At 35.5% G+C, this 26,345-nt stretch overlaps 1 protein-coding gene across 3 annotated transcripts in view; it reads left to right on the top strand.

Annotated features, from left to right (window-relative positions):
• Positions 1–26,345, top strand: part of SKIC3 (SKI3 subunit of superkiller complex) — a 74,176-nt gene that overhangs the window by 3,639 nt on the left and 44,192 nt on the right. For all 3 annotated transcript variants that reach the window (XM_019727881.2, XM_019727884.2, XM_074328705.1), the window contains exons 2-18: positions 1,714–1,785; positions 3,162–3,289; positions 4,069–4,230; positions 5,621–5,711; positions 9,151–9,294; positions 10,371–10,462; positions 10,901–10,976; positions 11,514–11,654; positions 13,711–13,809; positions 13,918–14,026; positions 18,947–19,087; positions 19,919–20,020; positions 22,004–22,143; positions 24,265–24,351; positions 24,439–24,542; positions 25,016–25,142; positions 26,141–26,320. In XM_019727881.2, coding sequence (XP_019583440.2) covers positions 5,622–5,711; positions 9,151–9,294; positions 10,371–10,462; positions 10,901–10,976; positions 11,514–11,654; positions 13,711–13,809; positions 13,918–14,026; positions 18,947–19,087; positions 19,919–20,020; positions 22,004–22,143; positions 24,265–24,351; positions 24,439–24,542; positions 25,016–25,142; positions 26,141–26,320 — 1,632 coding nt within the window. In that variant the 5' untranslated portion in view covers positions 1,714–1,785; positions 3,162–3,289; positions 4,069–4,230; position 5,621. The remainder of the gene's footprint in view (positions 1–1,713; positions 1,786–3,161; positions 3,290–4,068; positions 4,231–5,620; positions 5,712–9,150; positions 9,295–10,370; positions 10,463–10,900; positions 10,977–11,513; positions 11,655–13,710; positions 13,810–13,917; positions 14,027–18,946; positions 19,088–19,918; positions 20,021–22,003; positions 22,144–24,264; positions 24,352–24,438; positions 24,543–25,015; positions 25,143–26,140; positions 26,321–26,345) is intronic.

The following is a 26,345-nucleotide window of genomic DNA, read 5'->3' on the forward strand; positions in this document are numbered from 1 at the left end:
ATCTATATAAATATCAGGTAAGTGATGGAATCCTCACTTTACCAATGAGGAATAGGCTTGGAGTTGTGAAGCAAGGAGCCCAGGTTCTGATGGCACTTGAAACCAGATCCTTCTGACTCCTAAGCCCCTTTTCAACCAGGTTAAATCTTGGCTTCGTGGATGAATATAGCAGAATGAAGAGGCAGACAAAATCTGGGGTATTTTGTAAGAACAGAGTTGAAGTGACTCAGTAATATTATATAATCAGGTTGGGTAGGGAGGGTAATCGAGTGTAGCTGGCTGGGGGCTTAAAGAAATTAGTGATATGGAGAGTCAGGTTTTAACATTATTTTACCTCCCCACCCCCTTGTTTTAGTGTTTACTTTCCTAAATATTGTTTGGATCACAATACTTTGTTTTCTTTACTATATGATGCTTTTCTGTGGAACTAACTATTCTATTTAAGTATATAGCTAGTACGTTTTAGTCCAGTAAACTTGCTTTCTGTTTCTTGTTCATCCCCACCTGCTTCATCTAAATTTTGTTCATTTCCTAGTTCTAAAGTAGCATTTTGTTTTCAACGTTATTCAGTTTTTCAAAACTACCTCCATTCTCTCCATGAAGCATTCTAGATTAGTTTTGGTTGACAGAATTCATTCCAGGGAATGCCATAAAAAAACACTTAGAATTTGTTGTCCTGTAGAGTTTGTGTTAATATGTCAGATGGCTATTTAGATGGATTTGTAACCTTTACAAAAAGTTTTCTCTATTTTCATTAAATTGCAAACTAATCTAGTTGCATAATGTGGGCAGTTCTTTTTAATACTTATAATTCTTTATATGGCTTAGGATAAGGTTCATTTTTGTGTAGATAGGATGCAAATCAGTGTAAATAAGTGCTCTTAATTGTTTTCTGTTCAAAACAAAGTAACTAGACGTAGGCGATATTCTCTTTTGGCTCAGTTTTTTATTTTCTTTTTTTTTTGGAAGGGGAACAGGACATTATTGGGGAACAGTGTGTACTTCCAGGACTTTTTTCCAAGTCAAGTTGTTGTCCTTTTCGATCTTAGCTGTGGAGGGCACAGCTCAGCTCCAGGTCCAGTTGCCGTTGCTAGTTGCAGGGGGCACAGCCCACCATCCCTTGCGGGAGTCGAACCCGGCAACCTTATGGTTGAGAGGACACGCTCCAACCAACTGAGCCATCTGGGAGCTCAGCGGCAGCTCAGCTCAAGGTGCCGTGTTCAATCTTAGTTGCAGGGGGCAGAGCCCACCATCCCTTGTGAGACTTGAGGAATTGAACTGGCAACCTTGTGGTTGAGAGCCCACTGGCCCATGTGGGAATCGAACCGGCAGCCTTCGGAGTTAGGAGCATGGAGCTCTAACCGCCTGAGCCACCGGGCCGGCCCCCTTGGCTCAGTTTTTTTTTTTTTAATTGAAGTTAACGTATTTTGAGTTTCTAAAATGTTTTTTCAGAATCTTTCTGATGCTTGTGGACATTCCTTTTATTAGCTGGCGCAACGGGAACAGTTTAGACTAGGTTTGAAGTTTGGAGATTAAGATTAGTGTCTCTTTGGGAAAGAAAAAATAGGAAAAGTTGTACATAATTGTGTCTCATGTTTTAAGTTATGAATTATGAAAATTGAACCGGAATGTAATGCGTTAAAAAGTTCAATAGGTTTTGGGTTATGTGTATCATCCTATTTATGTGCCTGTCTCATATTTTACATAATTTAGATGGATAACGGTTAAGGAACAATGTGAAATTGAATTCAAAAAGAAGACAAAAGTAGTGAAAATAGGTAAAAGGTAAGTGTCCAGAAGTCTAAATAATAGGTATTGGAGTCTAGTTTTACTTAATAATTGTTTTTACCAATTCCTTTCAGAAGAGAGGTCATCACAAAATACCTTTAGACTTTTGTTAGTAGATTTGAAAGTATCATTCTTTTACTTTTCTGTAATTAATTCACTGTCATTATTGTTACTGTTTATAATTATTGTTGTTATTAATTAATTAACTAGTTCATGAATTATTTTTGCTTCGTGAAATCTTTGCATCTGCACAACTGAATGTAGCTTAAGGTTTCACAGCTTTAGGTGGAATGTGTAGGACATATTAATTCATCTACCCATATTTATTAGTTTTGAGGTATGTCGTCTTTTTGGCATGGCTATCATTTTCTAACTTTTTAAAAGTGCAGCTGTTGATACTTTCTGTTTTTAATTTTATTAGTTTCAGGTGCACAAGACAAAGCAAAACTTAGACGTTTATCATTTATATCCCTCACACTGTGTGAACCCCCCTCCGCCCATCCACTATCCCTCTGACCTCGCACAGAGCCAATACATTTCCACTGTCTCTATTCCTAATGTTGTACTCGGCTTCCTGTAACAATATACATACAAATATATAAATATACATACATATATATATATATATATATTTATATAAAATTATAGTTGGCATTCAGTATTGTTCAGCTTCAGGTGTACTGTGCAGAGATCAGGCATCTACATCATCCCTGAGGTGGTCTCCCAAATGGGATACATATCCATCGGATATCCTACAACATCTTCACATTATTGATTATGTTCCCCAAATTAATTTTCAAACCCCCGTGGCCATCTTGTGGTGGTGTTGATACTTTCTATGCTTGATATGTTGAATTAAAATCTTTTAGGGTGGTAGAAAACTTCCACTGAGTGAAATTTGCAAAATGAATGCTCTTATTTAACAAAATCAGTTGAGATTGAGGAGAAAACATGGGAGGAAGGTACAAGAGCAAAATGTGTGGGGCTGAGGAAGAATAGTAGACACTTGTAAGAAAGTTAGGTTTTTCTTTGAAGTATTGGATGTACTTGGAATGGAGGGAAATATCCCAAATAGGAGTATGGGGTTACATGGAATCATTTTGGATAGTAGGTTTTTACTCTGTGAAAGGAAATGGGTTTGACAGTACCTAGTAGCTGGTTAGTGCTCAGTAAAGCTTTGTTTAGAAAATGAGTGAGTGAGTCTCTCCCTTCTCCACCTCACCTCCCAAAAAGAGGAAGATGTTTTCAGGACTAGAAGGTGGCATATTTTTTTGTCTTTTAAAAAATTACTTAATCCCGCAAAACCGTTGTGTGTGTGTATCTGATATTTATATATAAATAAAAATCTTATATACATAATGTATTTATTTTAGGTGAAGAGAGAGCTTCAATGCTAGCGTATTATGCTAAATGAAGAAGGAATAGGAAGAAGAATAGAGGATTCTCCTGAAGCAGAAGAGTAATTATAATTGCGTATGGAAACATATAGGGATATTGAAAGGTATGGAACATTAGAATTGGTTACCAAGAGAAGAATGGAGTTTGTCTCTAGTGGTCTTTAAAAATAACTACTTACAAGCATTTAACAGCTCTGTGTTTGCTACTATATTTAAGACCAAACTTGTCTTTCTGACTTTGAAGGTCTCTGTTATCTGGTGCTCTACTTTTCCCACCCAGCTTAATTTTCTTCTGTTCTGTTCAGCCTGGTTTTCTCATTGTTTCTCACTGAATGTGACACATGTCACATTCATTCCTATCTCTCTGACTTTGCTAATACAATTGCCTCTGCCTAGAGTAATTTTCCTTCTTCCCTCCATTCTTAAATCCTGTCTTCTCCATTTAGTAGCTGTTAATTACCTCACATCACACTTTTCCTCTCTGAACTTCTATCTTTAGTTTAGCATTTGATTCTCTAATAGCTCATATGCCTTAGGTCTTTTTCTTGATTTAGATTGTATTTTTTGAGCAGGGGCCTTCTTTTCTGTGTATTTTATGTCCTGTGCTATGTGTATAGCTTAGGGCTGTATACAGCATCAGTGCTGGTGGGTTCTGCCTTGCTAGTTGGTGCTTCCACCCGTACTTTGGGTGACACAAAAGATGGTGATCTTTGTCCCGGAAAAGTTATATTTTTCTGTTTGTTTTTGCTTGGTCTTATCTTAAAACTGTTTTTGTTCTTTTTTAACTTGGACTCTTGATTTTTTTTCACTTGGATGCTTCTTTGTATCCTTTTCTATTGGTCCAGATTAGCTGCCATTGTCATTGATGTTCTCTTCTTTTCAGTCTCCCAGTTTATCTATCAAAGATAGTTTTGGCATGAGAAAACTTAAGGTGAAGTCAGTGCTGAAATTTGTTGCCTGCTCCAATCAAGATTTGTAGGCTCCTCCCCGCCCCCAAAATCCTTCTGAAGTTTGCACCAGTAAATTTATATGAAGATAATTTCAGGTAAGAGGGCCATTTCTAAAATAAGAGTCTATGAAATATGCTATTTTAATTGTGTAATTATTGTAACTAGGAAAAAGTCACTTTTCTGCCCATGTAGGGAATCTGGTTCTGGCTGAAGATAAAGCAGTTTTAGGATATCTTAATTTTTATATTATTTTGAATCTAACATTCTTTAAGTCAAAAGGATTCTTTTTCGTTCTCTAGCTTTTTATGCTTATTTGATCTTGTACTTCTACCTGGACCTCTTTGGATATAAAGGACTGTTACTTACCATGTCAGCACGCCATCTTAGTTCATTTTGCTGCTTTGAACATTTGCAGTTGATAATGACTTAATATTTACCCAATTTTGTTTTACCTTCCTGATGAGAGTAGAGTTTAGTGGAGTTGTCAAAAAAAAAACACAAATGTTTCTTTTTTCAACATCCAGTTGTGACTGAATTTGACTTGTTTACTGGTAAACCAGAATAAATTGTGAAATCTGGAGATACGTTAATTTACTTAAAATTAAATTAATACATCTTAATGTTAAATGAAGAAATACTTTGTCAATTGAAATATCTTTTTATTCATCACCTGTATTTAAGTGTCAATATTGTATTTATTTCTCTTCAAAGATTACAATATTACAAAGAATACTATATTACTATAATCCCACAGTAATTCCTACTGTGAAGAAAGTTAATATCATGATTTATATATAATAGAAACTAGTTTTAAAACAAAATACTTTCTTGAACTCTTGCATCATAGTTACTGAAATGTATTTGTTAGTGTTCTTACTCTGTCACTTGGATTTATTCTACTGAATCTTGCTTAGTATAGAATTGGGTTAAGATTGGTATGTGTTTTGGGTCCTGGTCCATAAGATCATCATCTATGGAGAGTGAGTATAATTCAAATGCAACTCAATTTCAACAAATATTTATTAATACGTACAATTTGTCAGATACTAGATGCTGGTTCTAAAGCAGGAAAAAAAAAATTCCTGCTTATGCAGAACTTATGTTCTGAGGGGGTTGGGGAACAGATAATAAATAAGATAAATAAATAAAATATATAATGTATAAAATATAAGTGTATAAGATGATAATAAGTACTTTGAAGGAAAATAAATGCAGCGTTAGAGAGAGGGTTAAGGGGATATTGGGTGGTTGGGAGTTGGGGGAAGGCAGTGTTCACATTTTAAATAGTGTAGCCAGGGGGAAGGTTTTACTGAGGAAGTGACATTTGATTAAAAATCTGAAGAAGTAAGGGAATAAGCTATGTATATATTAAGGGAGAAAAGAGTATTCCAGATAGAAGGAGTCACAGGTGTCTTAAGGTTGTTGGAACTGTTACAGTCAGGCAGGTTATTATTATAGATACAAACAGACTTTTTATTTTGGCAGAATGTCCAGCAAGGAGGTGAAGACTGCTCTAAAAAGTGCTAGAGATGCCATCAGAAACAAAGAATACAAAGAAGCTTTGAAACATTGTAAGGTAACCAATATTTTTTTCTTTATGGTAAAGTATGTTACCTATTTATAAGCATTATGGATTCATAATATGTGAATCGTTTATTGTCTAAATATAACAAAGTGATAAGGTCACTTAGTAGAACCACTAGAGTGGTTGTGCTAGGATAAGTTACTTCTGCCACACTTAATTTTGTCTTTCTCTGTATTGGTAACTTATCAAAGTCAAGTTCTTAAACCCGAATTACTTCTTAGGTATCTTCTGATGTGTTATACTATGGAACATCTTAAGGTTTTGAATTTTTGTTGACATTCAAATTCTGTTTGGTTTTGGATGGGAATCAAGATTCTGAAGCTCCTTTGTATGCTGATGGAAATATTCCAAGAGGAAGAAAGTCAGCGTACTGGAGAGATGGAGGGAAGTGGTTAGGAGTAAAGTCCTTGGGAACGTGAGAGAGGATGGCATCCAGAGATAAAGAAAAGGGCCTTTAATATTTCTTCCATCTTAAAAGAAGGGAAGATAGACGCAGCGCCATATGCTGTCAGGTTTGTCGATTGGGGGGTAGGAAGATAAGAGTGTGTCTCTCTAATGGCTTCTACTTTCTAGTGAAATATGTGATGAGAATGGAAGAGGAGTTGTATAGCAGGTTTGAGACAAAAGAGGTAGGAAGTAGTTTTTATTCATAGGGCGAAAACAAATACCCTAGTAAGGATTGGAAGCATTACCAGGCACTACTGAATATCCATTTGAAGTGTCATGTTATTAAAATGAAATCAGTGAAGTCAGCTGTGCAGTTTCTCTCTTTATGTTCAGTTTCTCAGGCTTGGAGATGGGCATGATGAAGTTCCAGAAAGATACAGGGAAAGAGGTAAAGGAGTTGAGAACGTTTGCGAGGGAGTGATGGCAGTGATGGCTCATGGAGTCTAAGATGGGAAAGGCGGGATGAGAATTGAAAAATAGTGTTGTGGAGAAAGGGCATGGGGTAAAAACTTGGACATGTCAGAGATTAAAGAATTATTATCACGGGACCATTATCATAATTGAACCAGTAGAATAGGAGAGGGGAAGGCTTAGAAATTCAGATTTAGGATGACTGAGTAGTGCTGCGGCTAAGAAACTGAGAGGCCGCGGTGTTCCCTGTGTCATCACCATGGATGATAGAATGATGACAGGAATGGAGATGGAGAGGAGAGGGAATTTACACGGAAGGAAACGGGAGGACCTGGGAGGGTGGTAGATGGCAGCAACAAGAAGGATATTTTTCACAGGATAGCTGGATGGCTCGAATTTCAAAGGTAATGGGATTTTTGAAGGAGAAGAAGAATGAAGGTGACAGTGTGAGCAAGGAGAACCCCTTCCTTACTTCCTGGTCCTGTGACATGTGGGATGTCAGGGAAAAGAAATCAGCTGCAGCATGTAAAATCTATAGGGGACTAGCCAAGTCGCAGTTGAGGCAGAACCTAGTACAGGTAAAAGAAAGGTTACAAATGTAGAGGGAACTTAGCTGGTCCGGATTGGGAGTTCCAGAGGTCACAAAGAAGAATTTAGGAGAGGGAGAGGGAGGGAATTGGGTAAGATCGAGGGAAATACACAGCACTATAGGGGGAGAGTCTGAAGGGGTAAAGGATGCCCTTGTGAGGTTTGGGTTTCTAGTGGTGACTGAGCCCAACAGGGATGGACGCCGTGACGGAACCTCTGATATAGAAGAAGGTAGGCAGCCTATTCAAGCTGTGGGGGGAGCGGAAGCGGGAGGGGGGGGCTGTTTCCTTCAGCACTAGGCTTATCGAACTAATACACATGTGGACCTATTTCTATTATTATATACAATAGTCTTTTTGATTCAGATACGAATTCTTCCAAGTAATTTCTACCAGAGAGACCCAACTAGAAAGCAAAGATGGGGAATTAGTCAATGGCCAATGTGTGATTACTTATGTGTAGTAATATAGATTGTTGGTTAAGACTAAATGAAATTTTTAATAAAGAAATGCTGCATCTCTGTGTATTGCTGTGTGTTTGTCTGATTATCTTGTCTGCCTCTGTGCCTTTATAACTCAGTATAAGCATCCCTTTAGGGAGCCTTCTCTGGCTTGTGTAGATGGAATTTAGAGTTTTTAATTAAAAAAAAATTTAAATTACAGTTTATATTGAATATTATTTTATATTCATTTCAGGTGTACAACGTAGTGGTTAGACATTTGTATAATTTACGAAGTGATCCCCCGATTAGTCTAGTACCCACCTGGTACCATACCTAGTTATTACCATGTTATTGACTATATTCCCTGTGCTGTACTTTACATCCCCATGACTATTTTTAACTATCAATTGTACTTCTTAATCCTTTTCACCTTTCTCACTTTTTTCTTTGTCTTCTCAGAACATCATACCTACTTTCATCACATTGTTGTAATTCTTCCCTTAAAAGTCTGTTTCTGATTTCGAAAATCTGCTCATTCAGCAGATAGTAGGTACTTAACTGATTGCTGGTTGGCTATGGCATTTATCATTTGTTCAGCAGTTATATGCTAGTCATTGTTCTTGGTGTTGGGGACAAGCATTAATAAGGCCTCAGTGTTTAGAGCTTAGCTTTGGTAGGTACCTCGTTGTTATTTTTTTGGGAGGCAGCATTGTTGGATAATAGAATGGAACTTGTGTCTAGACTTGGTGACAGATTGCTAGAAGTGTTAGGTGGATTTGCAGAAAGCTAATCAATCATCTGACTGGTTCAACTCATGGAAATGTTCTTATTTTTCTCTAGAATATGTAAAGCCTTAATAGTTGATTTTATTTTAGTTCCTACTTTTGTTTTCTTTTACTGGAACATCTTGCTTTCTGTTTCAAACCATTTTACCTTAGCAAGTAGCTATTATTTCTGAAAGTAATAGCTCTCTCTATACTTTTTATTCTATTGATAGGTATTGTTTAAACGTTCTTCATCACTATTTGTTTGAACATATTTTGTACAGTCACGTTGGGGTCAGTCTACTTTCCTAACCTGTAATTTCAATGAAAAACCTGTGTGATACGGAGAAATGTTATCATAGTGAATGAAAATATGGGAGTTGGATAAGGTAAAACAATATGGAGAACAGTTTTGTGAGTTAACTAGTAGCGGTGTGGAATAGAGGCAGGCAGGATGGTTGGGTGGTAAGAACAGTCTTATTGTTCTTTTTACATCCGGTATTCTCAAGGGGCAAGGGGAAGCATCAGGATTACTTGAGCAGCTTTTTAAAAATATACCTCATGTTTCAGACCCTTTACAATTACTGATCCAGTCCAATTCCCTTTCACCCCAAAGAAACGGAGGACCAGAGAGGTTAAAGGTGAAGTGGTATCCGAAAGATCACCTATTAGCAGTAGATGCAGACTTCCTGACCCTCCAGTAGACTGTGTTTCTGTTTTTTGTTTGTGCATTAACTTCCAAACTTAATGATGTGCTCTTTTAATGTTTTTTAATCAGACAGTGTTAAAACAAGAGAAAAATAACTACAATGCCTGGGTTTTTATTGGTGTTGCTGCAGCCGAGCTAGAACAACCTGATCAGGCCCAGGGAGCCTATAAGAAAGCTGCTGAACTGGAGCCAGAGCAATTATTAGCTTGGCAGGTATGTAGAATTTTTTTTTCCCCTGTATTATAGAAAGTGATTTTTTTCCCCATGTTTAAAATTACAGGTAACAGCTCTAAAATAATAATGTAAACTGCCATTTACCCCACATACGATAGAAAATTTCAATTTATTGATCTTCTAAACCCAAAAGATACTTAAAAAGTGGTGCCAAGGATGCTGTTTACTGCTATTTAACACCCAATCCAGCGGATTATTTTCAAATGTGAGGACTGGAATTGAGATATGGTTATGTAAGTCTCCAACTTAATTGTATGGCATATGAAAGACTTATGAAAAATATTCTTTATGTTTACCTGGGAGAAAAGAAATGTATATTATGTTTCCTAAAAGTAAAATAATATTAAAAAACTTGCAATTTTCTACCTTTGAGTACAAGTTAAATTCTTTTTTCTTATTTAATGGTCTTCACATTTTTTAGTTGGCTTCTCCAACTTTTTAAAATCCAGTAACTTGGTTTTATACCTCAATCACATCTTAGAAACTGTGCTCAATAGGAGGTAGTAGGCTCTGGAGAACATGAACCTGTTTGTCTCAAGTTTACATAAACAAGAACTTGAATGAGGGTATCTGGTAACACACTTAGAGAGATGCTCACTTTTATTATGTACTGATTGATGTAGGATGTCTGATCTTTGAAGCAAAACTGACAGTTTCCACAGACTACTTGGATTTTTCGTTTGTTTGTTTCACCATATAAAAGTAGTATCAGATGGTAATGTCTTAGGGGAGAGTATTCTAAACTAACTATTAAAATTTTTTTGTTGTGAAACACGTCAGATATATTTTCAAAAGTAAAGAGAATGGTATAATGAATCCCTCTATGTCGATTACTGAGCTTCAATAAAAATCCTCTCATAGTCATTTTTTTTCATCTATACTTTCACCTGCTACCTCCCACCCCAAATAATTGGAGGCAAATCCCAGACATGTTTTATTTATAAATTGTAATTATCTTTATCATGAATAATATGTGTAGATTGTCACTTTAGCAAAACAAATGTGAGAACATTAGACTTTTGTGAAAAAATAATCTCTACTACTTCCTCTTCTAGGGGTTAGCAAGCTTATATGAGAAATGTAAGCTCATAAATGCTAAGGATGACTTACCTGGTGTTTACCAAAAGCTCCTGGATCTTTATGAAAGGTAATCAATGTGGAGAAAAGCCAGTATCTTTAAAAGCATGAATTAGAAGAAACTGATTAAAAATCATATAGAAGTACTCCAAACATTTACTGGTAATTGGGAAGCATTTTTCTTTCCAAATGTTAATACAGAATTTCTTGATTGCGATCAGACCAGACTCAAAATACTGATAGGAAGAGGATTGACTGATTTGGGAACTTTGATATTATTTTCAGTAAATGTAATGGAAGATAATATTTCTTAAACTTTTTTTTTTTTTTTTTTAGTGAGAGGCTCGTTTTATAAAATTTTACTGTAGTATGAAGATGTAGTATATTCTAATTTAATATAGTACTTGACAGTATTGTTGGGATATTTTAATTTTAATGTCTTAAGTCTTTGCTTGTTTTTTTAATCAGATTAAAAATCTTTATTATTTATTTTTTATTTTATTTTAAGTGTCGACAAACAGAAGTGGTGTGATGTCTGTAAGAAACTTGTGGATCTGTATTACCAAGAAAAGAAACACGTAGAGGTTGGTTAATGATTTGCTGGGGTAGTAGACTTCTTTTAATAAAACCATTATTAGAAGAAAGCTATTTAGCTTGAGGGAAATTTTAAAAAATTATTACGTAGTATGATATTAAATGAACTTTGAGAGATAATACAAATTACAGTACTTTGAAAACTTAGAATTCAAATTTCAGATATCATAACTTCCAAACTTTTATGGAAACTGGGTAGGAATAAATAAAATAAATAAAAGCATTACCTGTAGAATTTAGTGAGCCATTTGTGGTATCTCCATAGCTGATACCATAAATTAAGAGGATTGGGGCAAGTCATTATTCCTGTATCTACTCTGGTATCTCAGTCTTACTTCTGATATAAGGACTATATAGATTTGGCCAATAAACTTATTTTTATGGGTGGGGTTTCATAAAAGATAGAGTTTTGTGCTTTTGCTATTTTTATGTATTAGCAGATAAAAATATTTTTTTGGAGATTTTATTTTTTTAATTGGCATTTTTAGTATTTAAGATAAAATAACCATTTTAAATCTCCTTGACAGGTGGCCCGAACATGGCATAAATTGATAAAGACAAAGCAGGAACAGGGTGCAGACAAAGAAGAGCTTTATCAGCTATGGAAGAAATTGACTCACTTGCTGGCTGAGAGTAATGAGGATCAGAATAATGAGACTCAGCAACTGGTATTGACCTGTTTATTCCCCACAGTTTGTATCATGAAAATTGATCATTTAATGAAATTTAGAAAATGGAAACATAGTGATATAATATAGAGAAGTACTATATGTCAGATTAGACATCTTATAAATGTTCCATTTTACATTCAGAGGCTCTTCCTGATAAAGTCAGAATTACTGGCCTACAGTCTCATATTAAGTCAGGAAAGAGTGGAATTGATATTCAGGGTATGAGAATTTTACTCCCTTGTATTCATAAGAGTCCACAGTAAATCAGTTCCTTTATCACTGTCAAAAAGAAACTATGAATTTGGCTTTGACAAAAAAGCTATAATTTCTAATAAGTTGTATCTTAAAGTTATATTTCTTTATATTTATGAACTAAGAGTACTAAATTACTTTGAGGTTTAACAACTTAACTAGAGTATTTATATTTAGTATTTAGAGTACTGCTTATATCTAGATATACTCCTTTTTAATGTGCAGATTTTGATGTAATTGAAAAGAATGTTTAAAAGAATTTGGAAAAAAGACATTGGTTTTTAACTATAATTGGAAAACATATCCATTGTATTTTTTTTATATTTGTCAGTTTAAAAGTAAACTTAGTTTCTTACTATAGTAAATAGCCACTCAATGTCCACTTGTTAAATTGAATGGAATTTTAAATGTAAGCAATGATAGGCTTTATACAGGATGGGAAGCTCACTTCTTTGTATGTTTGTTCATTTGTTCACTCATTAATTTGTTCCTTTATTCAGAAAATGTTTATCAAGACCCTAATATATGTCAGGCAGTGTCATAAGTGCTGGGGATAAAAATGTGAGAGTAAGATTTGCATTTGTTTGTGTATTGGTTTATCTGTTTATAGATTCAGTTGTGGAAAAATTGAGCAGTACCAAAATTAGCTGATTCACCAACTTCTCTTAAATGATATCTCCAGATTATGACTTCATTATTTTCCTTGAAATAGTATAGGTTACCAGAATATCAAGCACATGCAAAATAAATAAAATGTTTTTTGTTTTTTTTTGAACTATCTATAGTACTACACTCTTCTGTGAAAGAGAACTAATTATACTTATCATCTTAAGATTTGACTTCTAACTGTTAAAAATAGGATAAAAGAGTTTTTTGGTGTGGATTATTTTCACATTGAATGCTAATGATAACTGCTTTATTTAAATGTGCTCAGAAGAAAAATGTATCACCTATTTTCCATGTGGATTAATTTCATTACTTCTTTTTTTTAAAACCCCTTGTGCTTGACTGTTTAAGTTAGGCTTCCTTTTTTTTGTGCAAGATCATTTATCAGCATTAAAATTTTACTTATTTACATAGACTTTTTACCATACTATATAAAGAAAATCTGGGTAGTGAACTGTAGTACGAGTTTTCATTATAAAGTCATGGAAATTCATTTAAAAACTGTAGAACTTATATAACCAAATAAATGGCATCCTTTAAAGTGCTTGCCTTGGATTTTAGTATTGCTGATCTGGCTCAAAATATATTTAGAAGTCCTCTTTTGGAAGAGGATACTGTATAAGAGAAATTATTTCATTATACCTGTAATTTAGTCATATCTTGGGTTTTCTGTTACCAAAAGTAGAACTTAACTTCATCCAGTTTTTTTTTTTTTAAGATTGAAAATTTGCTACCGTTGAAGATGTTCCAAAGAACATGCTGGTGATTTCAGAAGAGATGTTTTAAAAATGATCTGAACAGTAACAGCTATATTGGCATATCAGACCATACCTCTCTGGTTGACTACTTTGTAGGGAACAGAAAACACAAGAATGTTTTATTAAATTAATGTTGCTAATTTATAGTTATCTCTTATTAGTTCAGCACAGTCTGCTGGCCAGTGGAGTTTGAATGTATTACAAAACTTACATATACATTTTTTTCCCTCATTGAAATCATCAAGGCCATATAAGAAAATGCAGTTGCAGTTAGTTGAGGGTATAGTTTGTATAAGTGAGTCTTATGTGTTCGACTATTTTAAAATTCGTCGTTTAAATATGGTAGAGATGATAGCTTTTTTGTTTATTTGTTTTAGCTTTTAACTGCTTTTGAGAATGCGCTGGACTTATCACATAAGATTCCTAGTGAAGATCACCAAGCACTTTATAGACATTTCATTGAGTGTTTGTCCAAAGTAAGTTGATTTTTAAAATCTCTAATGTGACTATTCTATTCTAAATAGGAAAGTTTCCAGAAGTATATTTTACTGCTACTTAGTTTATTTTACTTTTATGTTTTCAAGTTTCCTCATGAGACTGCTAGGTTGAAGAAGGCCTGCGAAGGAATGATAAGCATCTATTCCACTGTACAATATCCATTAGAAGTGCTTTGTTTGCATTTAATTGAATCAGGTAATTTCTTTATTATATTGTGTCCTAGAAGCATATGAGTGTGTGGGCGTGATGTTGCTATCAATCAAAAATCCTTTTAGTGCCTACTACAGGTAAGTTACTGTTTCAGTCTTTCTGGACATAAAAGGAAGTATGATATGTTGTCTTTGTGCACAGGAAAGGGAAAGTATATAGGAAAGTATAGGAAAAAATATAGGAAAGTATATAAATACAGGGAAATACAGTAAAAATATAGGAAAGTATAGTGATACAGAGGAATTATGGGTTGGTTGTTGATCAGTGAAATCTTTGAGGGTGAAAATTGGAGAAGGTCTTGAATTTTCCATAGAAATTAGATAAACAGGAAGAGGTGAAAAGTACTCCAGATGGCATGAGCTATATTGAGCTAGGTGCAGTTTTGAGGAATAGTAATATAGTTTTTTTTTGCTATAGTAGAAGGAATATTTAATGATATATTTTGGTGAAATAGGTTGGACAATATTACATAGTCCAATATCCAAATGTCATGCAAAGGATTTCGTATGACAAGAAAGATTAGTATTCTCAGCATTGATGTCATGTCATAGTGTCACAAGTACATTATTGTAAGTACTGCAATATCATACAGGAATGAAGTTGGTGAATGATCTACTTTTTTAATGAAATAGACCAGATTCAAGTCAGAGAGCGTCTCAGTGTTTGCTTCATGCTCGTGCTTCCTTGTGTGCTTTCTTTAGGGGAACAGAGAAGTGATGACAGCCCGCTTGCTGGGAGTTGCCAAAACTTATAGCTGTGGATGTGTTGTGCCCAAGGCTGGTTTTCAGACAGTTTACAGGAGGAACCATATTGGTTTTCACAACAGCCTCTGTTCTTGTTCTCAGTGTCTGTGCTGAACAGGTTGTTGTTTAAGTAATTTGAATATCACTGCTATTCATGCCTGTATTCACCTGATGTAAACAAAGTTCACAGAAGTCAGTCACTGAAATAAAAATAACAGTACCAGCACCAGTGTGGTAGTGATTCTAAATTATTGCAGAGCTTTACTAATCCATATTTTTCAATGTTTTTCATAAATGAGTATTCACATGGGATACTTTGTATGTGAATAGCAATCAATTACATGTTTCATAATAGAAAAATAGTTGAAAATCTGCTAGAGATAAGTGAGGGAAAATTGCCGTTAGAGTGCTGGTTTGTATGAAAGGTAAGTTGTTGAGAGATGTTAATGGGCATTCAAAGGGAATTGTCCATCAGTGGTTTGCAGATGAGAGAGCAAGACTGAGGCTAGACATGTGGTTTGGAAGTCATTTCTATGGAGGTGTTTTGTTGTGGGCAGCCAGTTGTGTTTGGAGACTGAATTTATCTTTGCCAGTAATTTATTTAACATAGATTCACTGTGGGAATTTCACAAGCTAGTAACATACAGGATAATGTCTCTTAAGCTAATAATGAAATGACATACTCCAAATCAATGATAGATTAATCACAGTATTGTTTAAGGCACAGGGAGATGAAAGGAATAAAGTCCAAATTTAGCTGAGGTGTACCTTATATGCAAGGTTGGTTCTTTTCTAAGGGAGGAATGGCTTAACCAACTGACAGGTGTTCCAGCTGCCAGCACAAAAACTGAGTCGCTTATTGCTACAGCATGTGGCGCTGATGTTGGCCAGCAGGGCTCTTTAGTGGAGCCGATGCACAGCTTTCACTCCTGCTGGTAGAAGAGTCGCCTTTACCGTGGCAAGAGCTCATGCCCCAAAAGTCTTTGGAGAGTATTTAGATCAGCAAAAGGCTTGCCTTGCAGACCAAACACTCTTGAATAGTCCTCACAGACTCTCAGTAGTTAGAGTCTAAATGTTCCCTTGCTGGCATTGCTTCTTCAGATGTTTTTGTATTGATAAGCCCCCAGCAATGCTTGTCGATAACAACAGATGAGAGGAAGGTATCCTGACACATCCTACTTCACTCTTATATCAAAACAACTTTATTCTTAAAAACAACTTCATTTTTGTTACAAACAAGTAGATTTGGAAAAAAATATCAAACCAGTACACAACAACAGGTGAAAGTGAAGTAGGGTCGACGACTTCAGAGGATGACGAGAGGGCAAAAGTGAAAACTGTACCTGGACCGTGCTGGCTGGCTTGAGGGGGAAGGGAGGAAAACAGGACGGAGGAGAGGAGAGGTGAGAGAGGAAGGCGGGGGCCTGAGGCAAAGTAGTAACACAGAAGGCAAGGCAAGAGCATTTCAGAAAGGAGATCTGACAGATTGAGCAACTATATGATTAGGATAAAGTTTATTCGGGCTAATCAAAGTGTTTGAATTGGAATTTAAATTACTATAATTGGAAAACAGTAGGAAGAAGTGGTTAGCAGGTATAAAAAGAAGCAATCCTGGGCCTTGACTGACTGCATTTAAGGGGGAGGAGAAGGAACCATGCAAAAGCAAAGTCCGCTTTTAGAGGAGTTGACAAATTGCAAAAGTGTGGTCTGGCAGGAGAGTTTTAAGAAGAAAGGGCTAGTTAACATTATGAACGGTGCATTGAGGTCAAGGAGGATGAGGCATGCAGGAAACTTTCAGTACAAGGAGTAGCTTATGAATGTGTGTGTGTATGTGGTTCACTGATAGGAAGCATAGTTCCAAAGTCACCCATTTTGTTCAAATTTTAATGTGAGATCCAATGTGTTCCCAATATAACTGGCTGATTATTGTGTGACCTCTGGTGCCCGTCTGCCACCCCTTTTTCTGCTGTTAAAATTGCTATTGAGAAATTAATGGCTAGTACTCACTCTTTTCTGCCTATGCCTGTTCAGCTATTAGTGGTTTGTACCATTCCCTCATTCTTGATCTGCTCACGTGCCAACTGGCACGAGAGAATACTTTGAAATTTCTTTCTGGGAACAACTGAATGCTTTCTCAAGAAGCACATTCATGCCTGTGATACGGATTTCTTGAGTAAACGTGGTCTTTACATTCTAAAAAGCCTACAAAATTATAAAAGAAATGGGGTCAACAAATAGTGGGCAGAGTTTTGCACCTAAATCCAGTACTTGACAAAGTGCTCTAATAAAGAGAGAGCAAAGGGATAGTCTGATTGATTAGAGTGTGTTGATTTGTGTGAAAAAAATCATTCGTGCAAAGGGGAGTAGGTGGGTGGATATTTACACTATGGTACACCAAGAGGGGTTCTTTCCCTGCTCAGTTGTTGATTGTAAGAATTTATGGAATGGCGCAGTTCAGGCTTAGTACATTCTAAGATAAAGAAATATTCTGTGGTGGAGGTTTAATAGGTAATACAGAACAGTAGGAAGCTATGCTGCATGATTTTTTCTTTTTCTTTTTCCATTGCTCCTCTAAACCAAACTTTCTGTGTATTAAGAACTTCTGAAAATCTGTAAGGTCTCTTATGGCTGACCTATCCCTCCCCCAGAGAATTTCAGTATCTGTAGAATTTGCTACTTAACAGCAGTTAATCACTGGGTTCTCTTTCACTAGAGACAAATATATGTCATTCTGCTTTGTCCTCGTTTGCATATTGAGACATGAAGATTCATTTTTAAAACGACTCAGTGCATAATGCTTCACAAAACAAGTAGTGGATAGCTTTCACAGTTGTCATCTGATTAATATTATTTCATGTTGGATAACCTTTTTGATTTATTGTGTTTTGCTTTATTGCTGAAATGGGGGAAGATAAAAAAGCTTGGTAATAGTAGGCTTATGTCTTTTTTTACTGGCTTACTAATCAAAGTAGTATTTCTTCCAATTTTTTTCATATCTCACCAAACAGTATTGAAGTTTTATTTCTTTAGCCATTATGAATTCTTCCAAATTTTTGGTGCTGACTTGGACTTCTAAATCAATATATAGTTGGTGTGTATCTGGTTTTGAAAATTTTGCAATATATAAGCTAAGTGGTATCAGGCTAAAAATTTATCTTTGACATCTGTGACTGAAACAGTGGATCCATGTGTAGTCTGGGGCTCTGTTATATATTGATATTAAAGCATCATGTCTCTTTTTTCAGATCAATTATTTTTATTTGCTTCCTTTATTTATTGCTTCAAGTTGTACTCTTAAAACATCTTAATTACGTTTTAAGAATTTCCCTAAGTGATTTAACAGTTTATTAAAGTGATGAATGCTATTCACCGTTTGTTCTCAAAACAGGAATCACATATTTTACTTGTTTGTATGCTTTTCTGGGAATGGAAATCCTGAGATTGATTGAAATTGGAGAAAATGGAAATATAACAAACCATATAATGTTTTCTAAACTAAATTATTTTACCAAAATAAATTTGAAATCAGTGTTGGCATTGGATGATTATTACATAAGCTTGAACTTATATAGGACAAGAGTTTTGAAAGAATGCAGAAATGTACTGCTGAACTTGTAAACTTCAGAAGCATGTCACTAAGCCTTTGTGCGGTATCCTGATGAGTAAGTAGCCTAGGATGCTGGAAGAGTCCACTGGGCCTGGCGTCTTGGCTGCCATGTCTCTAGCAGTACATGGTTCCCCAGGGAGAGAGAGTGGTGAAGGCACTGCTCTTTGATAGGAATGCCTTCATTTAACAACCAGCATTGTTACTGCTGAATAAGAAAGGCAGACCTGGCCAGGAATAGGCTGTGTATCTTAGCCTAGTGGTGAGTAGCAGTAGGTTTCTTTTTTGAAATTCTTGAGTAGGACTTCAGGTTCTGTTTACCCGTACTGCTGTGGGTAAAGTGGCTTTTACTTCTAATATTAAAGAAGATGAAGGAGTGTAATTTTTCTCTATGAAATGTTAATATTTTCTACATTTGGTGGTTTATTTCAGGTTTGAGTGCCTGGACTCAGGAGATGGTAGGGGATGCGTAAGACAGCTTTTGAGATTTAAGTATATAGGTTTTGGTGCTTAGAAATTTGGTGTATGTATGCTAATAATTTTTTCTTTCAATTCCAGGAAGTCTTACTGATGAGGGACATCAGTATTGTTGCAGACTAGTGGAAATGGATTCAAAAAGTGGCCCAGGCCTTGTTGGTTTAGGTATTAAAGCATTACAAGACAAAAAGTACGAAGATGCCGTTAGGAACTTAACAGAAGGTAAGTGTACAGTGGATAGCATGTAACACGAGGTATAGCCGTGATTCAGTCAATAGGCATTTATCTTTGGGCCTTTCTTTAAGAGATGTATTTTTAAGATAGGAGCAAGAAAATTGAAGTTACATACTCTGGAGTCGGCTTAAGTTTGAAAATACTAGCTCTGCCACTCACTAATTCAAGACCTTAAGAAAGTTAAACTGTATCTTAGTGTCTTCATTTATAAAATAAGGATAATAATATTTCTATCCTTAGGAGGCTTTACCTTAGTCTTGTCAGGGGGCAGGTATGGTGTTTCTGAATGGACTTATGTTCAAATTGAGATCTGAATGACAAATACAAGCTTGGCACTTAGAGGAGCATTTGAGGCCAATGAGTAAAATAACCTGAGGTGAGATGAAAGCTGGTATTCAGGGAACTGCAGGCAATTCGGCAGGATTTGCAAATGAAGTATTGGAGCTGGAAGGGGCAAGAATTGAGGCTGGGAAGGGGCCTTGCAAATCTTGTTAAGCATCCTAAGGGCAGCAGGGAACCAGTAGAAGGTTTTAAGCAGGGTGATTTCATACTCACATTTAATAGTCTGGCTGCAAGGTAGAGAATGAATTGGAGTGGATGGTAGGCACTTGCAGTGACCTGGAATAAAAATGAGGGAGATCTGAACTGCTGTGTGGGGGCAGAGAAATGAATCGGAGCCTGCAATCAGTGTGACTTTGTGATTGTTTGATATGAGAGATGAGGGACAGGAGAGGAGTCTGATTTGGGGAGTAGAGGTGATGCCATTCATCTCAGTAGTCATGGAAACCTTGGATTTTATTATTGCTTTTATCCTTTTAGGATTAAAAGAAAGCCCTCTCTGCACAACTGGATGGTATCATCTGGCAGAAGCCCAAGTCAAAATGCATAGACCTAATGAAGCTGTTCTTTCATGCAATCAAGGTACCCTTGACCTCTTTAAGGGTGGCCAACTCTGTTTCTTTCCATCTTAAAAGAGAAAGACAGTGGTTTAAAAAAAAGATATATCTTAAAGACTGCTATATATTTTGTATTTTAAGTTGCCAACTAATTTAAATTTCATTAAGGAGCTGAAAAAAATGCCAAGTCTGTATGCATGTCTACTAGTGTATTTTTAAATTGACAATGAATATTTATCAAAGGTTTCCTGCCCTTGGAATTTTGACAGTCAATTTTGGCTTGTGTGGTGGTGCTGTCTTTATAACAAGGAAGTTCCTGGTGTGACCCTAGAACCTTCACTAGTTCTTGATTCCTCTGGTGTAGATAAGGAATGGCATCTTGGAGCCTATGTGAATATGATGAGATAGAAAATCACAAAAAGTGATTCACTGCTCTTAATCAGCTGGTGGCCTAACAGCTATAGTTGAGAAACAGTTCACCCCGGTCCATTCTAATTCAGCTTCTTTCCCCTTCCATGATCCTTAATTTCCTATGTTTGTTACAGATGGGTTTACTGAGGCTAACCTTTGTTATGTAGCAGAGGTACTAAGTATGATAGAAAAATACGGTGAATGTTTAAGTCAAAAAAATTGTTATAGTAAACGACACATTGCTGTTAATCCTCCTCAGAATACTGCCCCTCGTTTCGAACACACTTATCCCATTGTTCTTGCCACTTTACGAAGCAGTTCTCGAAGTCCTCTTTCCTGAGTATCATTAGTTGCGCTGTTGTGGCTGCCTCGATGTCCTGAATCGATTCAATGGTCATTTTGACTTTGGGAAAGAGCCAGATGTTGCACGGTGCCAGATCTGGTGAATAAGGTGGATGAGGACACACTGTAATGTTTTTGTCTGACAGGAGTTGCCGTACCAGAAGTGATGTGTGACATGGAGTGTTGTCATGATGGAGGATGAAATCGTTTACCCATTTTATATTAGTGTATTGTTCGTCATCCATGATTTACGGCACACTTTTAAATGCACTTTCAGCTGGAGCTCACACCCAATTGACAGTTGAAACTTGTCACACAGTATTACTAAGGTTCAGTGTGCCACTTCCCATATTGAAGATCCTGCCTTTCTGGTGGATGGCACTCAGCAGCAGCATTCACCGTATTTTGTGATCACAGCAGAAAACCTCTGTGTCACATCACTTCTGGTACAGCAATTTCTGTCCAATAACAACATTACAGTGTGTCCTTATCCACCTGATTCACTGGATTTGGCACCGTGAGACTTCTGGTTCTTCCCCAAAGTCAAAATGACCATGAAAGGTAAACGTTTTGAATTGATTCAGGACATTGAGGCAGCCATGACAGCACAACTACCGTGTTTCCCCGAAAATAAGATCTAGCCAGACCATCAGCTCTTAATGCGTCTTTTGGAGCAAAAATTAATATAAGACTGGGTGTTATATTATATAAGACCCGATCTTATAGTAAAATAAGACCGGGTCTTATATTAATTTTTGCTCCAAAAGACTTATTAGAGCTGCTGGTCCGGCTAGGTCTTATTTTCAGTGAAACACAGTAAGACTGACAGAGGACTTTCAGAACTTTCAGAAAGTGGCAAGAATGATGGGATAAGTGTGTCTGAAGCGGGGGTAGTATTTTGAGGAGGATTAATTGTAATGTGTCTTTTACTGTAATAATTTTTTTTTAATTTAAATATTCACTGCATTGTTTGATCATACCTTGTTGATAACTATTGTTGTGTTTTTAGGATGTTCAGTTTTATTATATATCGTGAAGATAAAGGTTTTAAATTTAGATCTGCACTGTTTTATATTCAGATATTTTCATAAAGAGTTCGGGGAATAATTTATATTTAGCTTTGAATTATTTTTTATGTATATTGTTTTGGCAATTTATTCTTATTGTGTGTGCAATTTATTACATGTTTCCCTTAAAAAGAAAAACAAGTGAAGTGATATAGTTGTCTTCATTCAGATGTTCTTAATTTTGTCAGCCCTGAAGAACATCGATAATCTTCATGTGTCTAGTGGCAGCCTTCATCAGAAGAATCTTTGTCTTCGTTTGAAAGCAGAGGCTTTGATTAAACTCTCAGATTATGAATCTTCAGAGGAAGCAATCTGTACTCTTAATCAGGTAGTCTTATTGAATTTTCCCCTTCACCTTATTTCGTTTCCAATCAACCAGGCATCAGCCACTTTTTCCTTACTATAAATATGGACTTAGAAGAATTTTGTGTTAGAGGTATTAATTCACTGTATCTGCACTTTTGTAAATCATTGACCCGATTGGAAGCTCCTAAAGTAATTTATTTGCTTCTTGGTTAAGTACTTATAGTGCTTTTCACGATGCAGTTTCTTTCTTTAGTTCTTGCTCTTATTCTCTTTTCTTTTTGCCCTCTTAAGCTACTACTTCATCATTACTAATTTGGGAATGTAAATTTTTTCTTACGGAAAATATTTCATAGATTATTGACAAATATTATTAAGGACACTTAATAATGGTAGAGAACATTGTTTATTTGTCTTATTCAATTTAATAAAACACTCAGAAGAAGATTGATATTTAAGAAGGAAAGTGATTTCTTATTGCTTTTTGTTCAAGTAACTTTGAAATTCCCTAGCAAAAAACTTAATTAGTAAATTATGAATAATAACGTAGTGCCTTCAAAGATTTTTGTCAGATGAGAGCATTTTTTATCTAAAATTAAAATTAGATTACTTAGTATATTACAAGGTTTTGACTTTAAAAAAATTGTTGTTTTGTACATTTCAGAGGGCATTGCATTTCATATTATTTCTTTAAAATTAGAATAGTTGCCAGCATCCTTCAAGAACTTAATCTTATTTTCTTGTTTTCTACTTGCCTTACCACCAATAATATGTTTTGTGTGAGTGCTTTGTAGAGGTCTTTCCAATATATATATATATATATATTTTAATAAAAAAACAAAATGAAATGTTACTTAGAGAACTGGTCGAGTCCAGGTCTGAGACAGAAAATGTATGAGATGAGCCCAGAACATCTTTTAATGCTAGAAAGCAAGGAAACTATAAAAGGCTGCTAGCATTGTGTCCGAAGGGCTTAGGAACTAGCATGAAATGCTTCTCACTGGCTGAAGAGTGGATGATTTGAGCACCAGTAACTGTAATGGATTAAAGACAGCAAATATGTTTAAGTCAATGTATTCATGATGATACAAAACATTCTCAATAAAATAAACTTTGGAGGATGCTAAGGAACGAACTGAAAACAATCAAGACATTTATCTTGCCTTTCCTGTATGGACTATTCTTAAAAATAATGAAATGGATGGTAGAGAAGAGGGAATTTCTCTTGAAGTATTCCACAAATGAAGGACAGAATGAGAAAAAAAAATCACAATTTTTACAATCTGTAATAAATGAATAGATTTAGGCATTGAGGATCAATGGCTACTAACACCACGAAAAGAAAGACAACCAGACATAAACTCAAGTACACTTGAGGTATTGTTGCCACAACATCAAACCTGAATCAGAAGCTTGAATCAGATCAAGCTTCTAGAGCTAACTAATTTACAGAAGATACAGGGGACTACAGAACATGTCAATACCATGAGAATACATTCAGCAAAAACCAGATTATGAGAAACTGACAAATGCCCCATATTTTTCGGTAGTTAAATTGCAAGGGAGAAATAAAAAAGAGATGGAAGGGAACCCTATAGATTAAAAGAGGCATAAGAGACCTATTGGCCATTTGAAATGTATGTACCTTGCTTAGATTTTGATTAAAATAAATCTTTCTAATATGAGACAATTGAGAGCTTTAAACACTGGCTGATTATTTGATGATATTAAAGATGTATTGGTTTTGTTTAGGTGTTTATAATGATAGTATGATTATGTTATTTAAAAAATGAACTTATGTTTTAGATATAGACGCTGAAGTATCAGATAAAAAATTGTAATATCTGGGATAATCTAAGTAGGAGTTTAGTGAAATGGGTGAAGGTATAGAGAAGAAGAGATTGGCTTTGAGTTAATAATTTCGAAGCTGGATGAAGGGTACATGTGGTTTTATGCTGTTCTCTAATTTTTTTATGTATTTGAAATTTTCCCTAATAAAAAGGGTACAGAGAATGAAAGTGTTAATAGTGATAGAAATCAGGGCTTCTGAGTCTTTATATTCTTCTATGGTCATTCTTTAATTAAAGCAAAATTGCTCCATTGTATTGAAGGAGATTTTTAGCAGTTCTTTACAATTATTTTCTAGGTTTCTGATGCACATAATATCCCAGGACTTTTGGTTCTCAAAAGCTTGGCTTATCTGAACAAAGGCTCATTAGATGAAGCTTCAAAGGTTGGTGTTTTTTTCATTCAATCTGAGATTTTTTTTTTTTAAGTTATTTTTATTTGAATATGGATTTGACAGATTTCTACTTTATAGATAATGGAAGACGTTCTTTCTTCTTACCCTGACCTAGCTGAAGCTCATGCCCTGGAGGCTTTGATTCATTTTACCAAAAAGGACTATCTACAAGCAGAAAAATGGTAAGGATATATAGACTACTCATGGATCAAGTCATTTTAGTTTATTACATTTTTCAAAAATTCAAAATGAATGGACTTGAGAAAGATCCAGTTTTGTATACATTTGATCTTTGTAAGCTTTAAGTATTAGTATTTTTAACAAGTGTATTTAGTATATAGCATAGTGACTATATAAAGTTCCATGATGGATTTAAAATCTGATTAGCTTGTCATAATGTTCAGTTAGCCTACATGTTTGTTGGGTGTGCTCTGAACACTTAAGCACACTGGCAGTGCTAAAAGGCCATTGTGCTTTTTAAAGCTCCTCTTCTTAAACAAAATTTTCTTTTCCTCATTAGATTCTGAATCCTTATGGCAATAACTTGTTTCTAATTCAGCATCCTTTAATCACTCACACTTTGAGTGTTCGAACTGGGAGGCTGCTATATCATATATATTTTAATATTCCTGTTTACTTCCCCTCGGTAACTTAGTTTTCAGAGAGCTCTTGAGAAGGATGCTGAAGTTGCTGAATATCATTACCAACTTGGGTTAACATATTGGTTCATGGGTGAAGAAACAAGGAAAGATAAAACAAAGGCTCTCACCCACTTTCTAAAGGTAAAACAAATGCTACTATTCAATTCATAGTTGAAATGGATTCATTATAAAATCATAAATAATAATTATATAAGTTAGGTACTTAAAATTACTTTTTAAAAATATCTCTTTTAATTATTTTTTTTTATTGGGGAAAGGGAACAGGATTTTATTGGAGAACGGTGTACTACTTCCAGGACTTTTTTCCAAGTCAAGTTGTTGTCCTTTTCGATCTTCGTTGTGGAGGGTGCTGTTCAGCTTCAAGTTGTTGTTCTTTCAGTCTTAGTTGTGGAGGGCGCAACTCAGCTCCAGGTCAAGTTGCCATTGATAGTTGCAGGGGGCACAGCCCACCATCCCTTGTGGGACTCGAGGAGTTGAACCGGCAACCTTGTGGTTGAGAGCCCACTGGCCCATGTGGGAATTGAACCGGCAGCCTTTGGAGTTAGGAGCATGGAGCTCCAACCGCCTGAGCCGCCGGGCCGGCTCCAAAATTACTTTTTACTGAACTGATTTTGTGTCACCTCTCATACATAAGGTTTTGTGAGAATGTTATATGGGTTTTCAAGGAGGAAATTGAACCAAAAATGTAAAAATTACTTATTTAAGAAACACGAGTTATGGAAAATAGATATAATTATCTCAGGAAAAAAATATTTTTAGGTGATTTCTACTGTTGTTTTATGGGCATATGAGCCTTGTGTAATTCTAGATGTGTAACTGTTTTTTAGATGTTTAACATTTATAAGTCTTACTTTCTTATCTTGACTCATAGAAGCAGATTAATCTAATATGAATAACTCAAGTTTTGCACTTATTTTAACAAAGATAACATTTTTACACTAATGTTTAGTTTCTGTAAGCACTGACAGCCAGTTTTCATGTCTGTTTTAGATCTTACATTAAAGGATGTTTTGGAATATTTTTGTATATTTACTAAAAATTTAATCTGTGTATTTATCTTTCATGTTTTTAAAGAGACAAACTTTAATATTGTGTTATTATCAATTTTTATTTCAAAGGCTGCCAGACTGGATACATATATGGGCAAAGTTTTCTGCTATTTAGGTCATTATTACAGAGATGTAGCAGGAGATAAAAACAGAGCCCGTGGATGTTACAGGAAAGCTTTTGAATTAGATGACACGGATGCTGAATCTGGAGCTGCTGCTGTTGACTTAAGCGTGGAGCTGGAAGAGATGGTGTGTCTAGTAACTTAAACACTTG

Source organism: Rhinolophus sinicus, linkage group LG03, assembly GCF_036562045.2.
Source record: "Rhinolophus sinicus isolate RSC01 linkage group LG03, ASM3656204v1, whole genome shotgun sequence".
Lineage (NCBI taxonomy): Eukaryota > Metazoa > Chordata > Mammalia > Chiroptera > Rhinolophidae > Rhinolophus > Rhinolophus sinicus.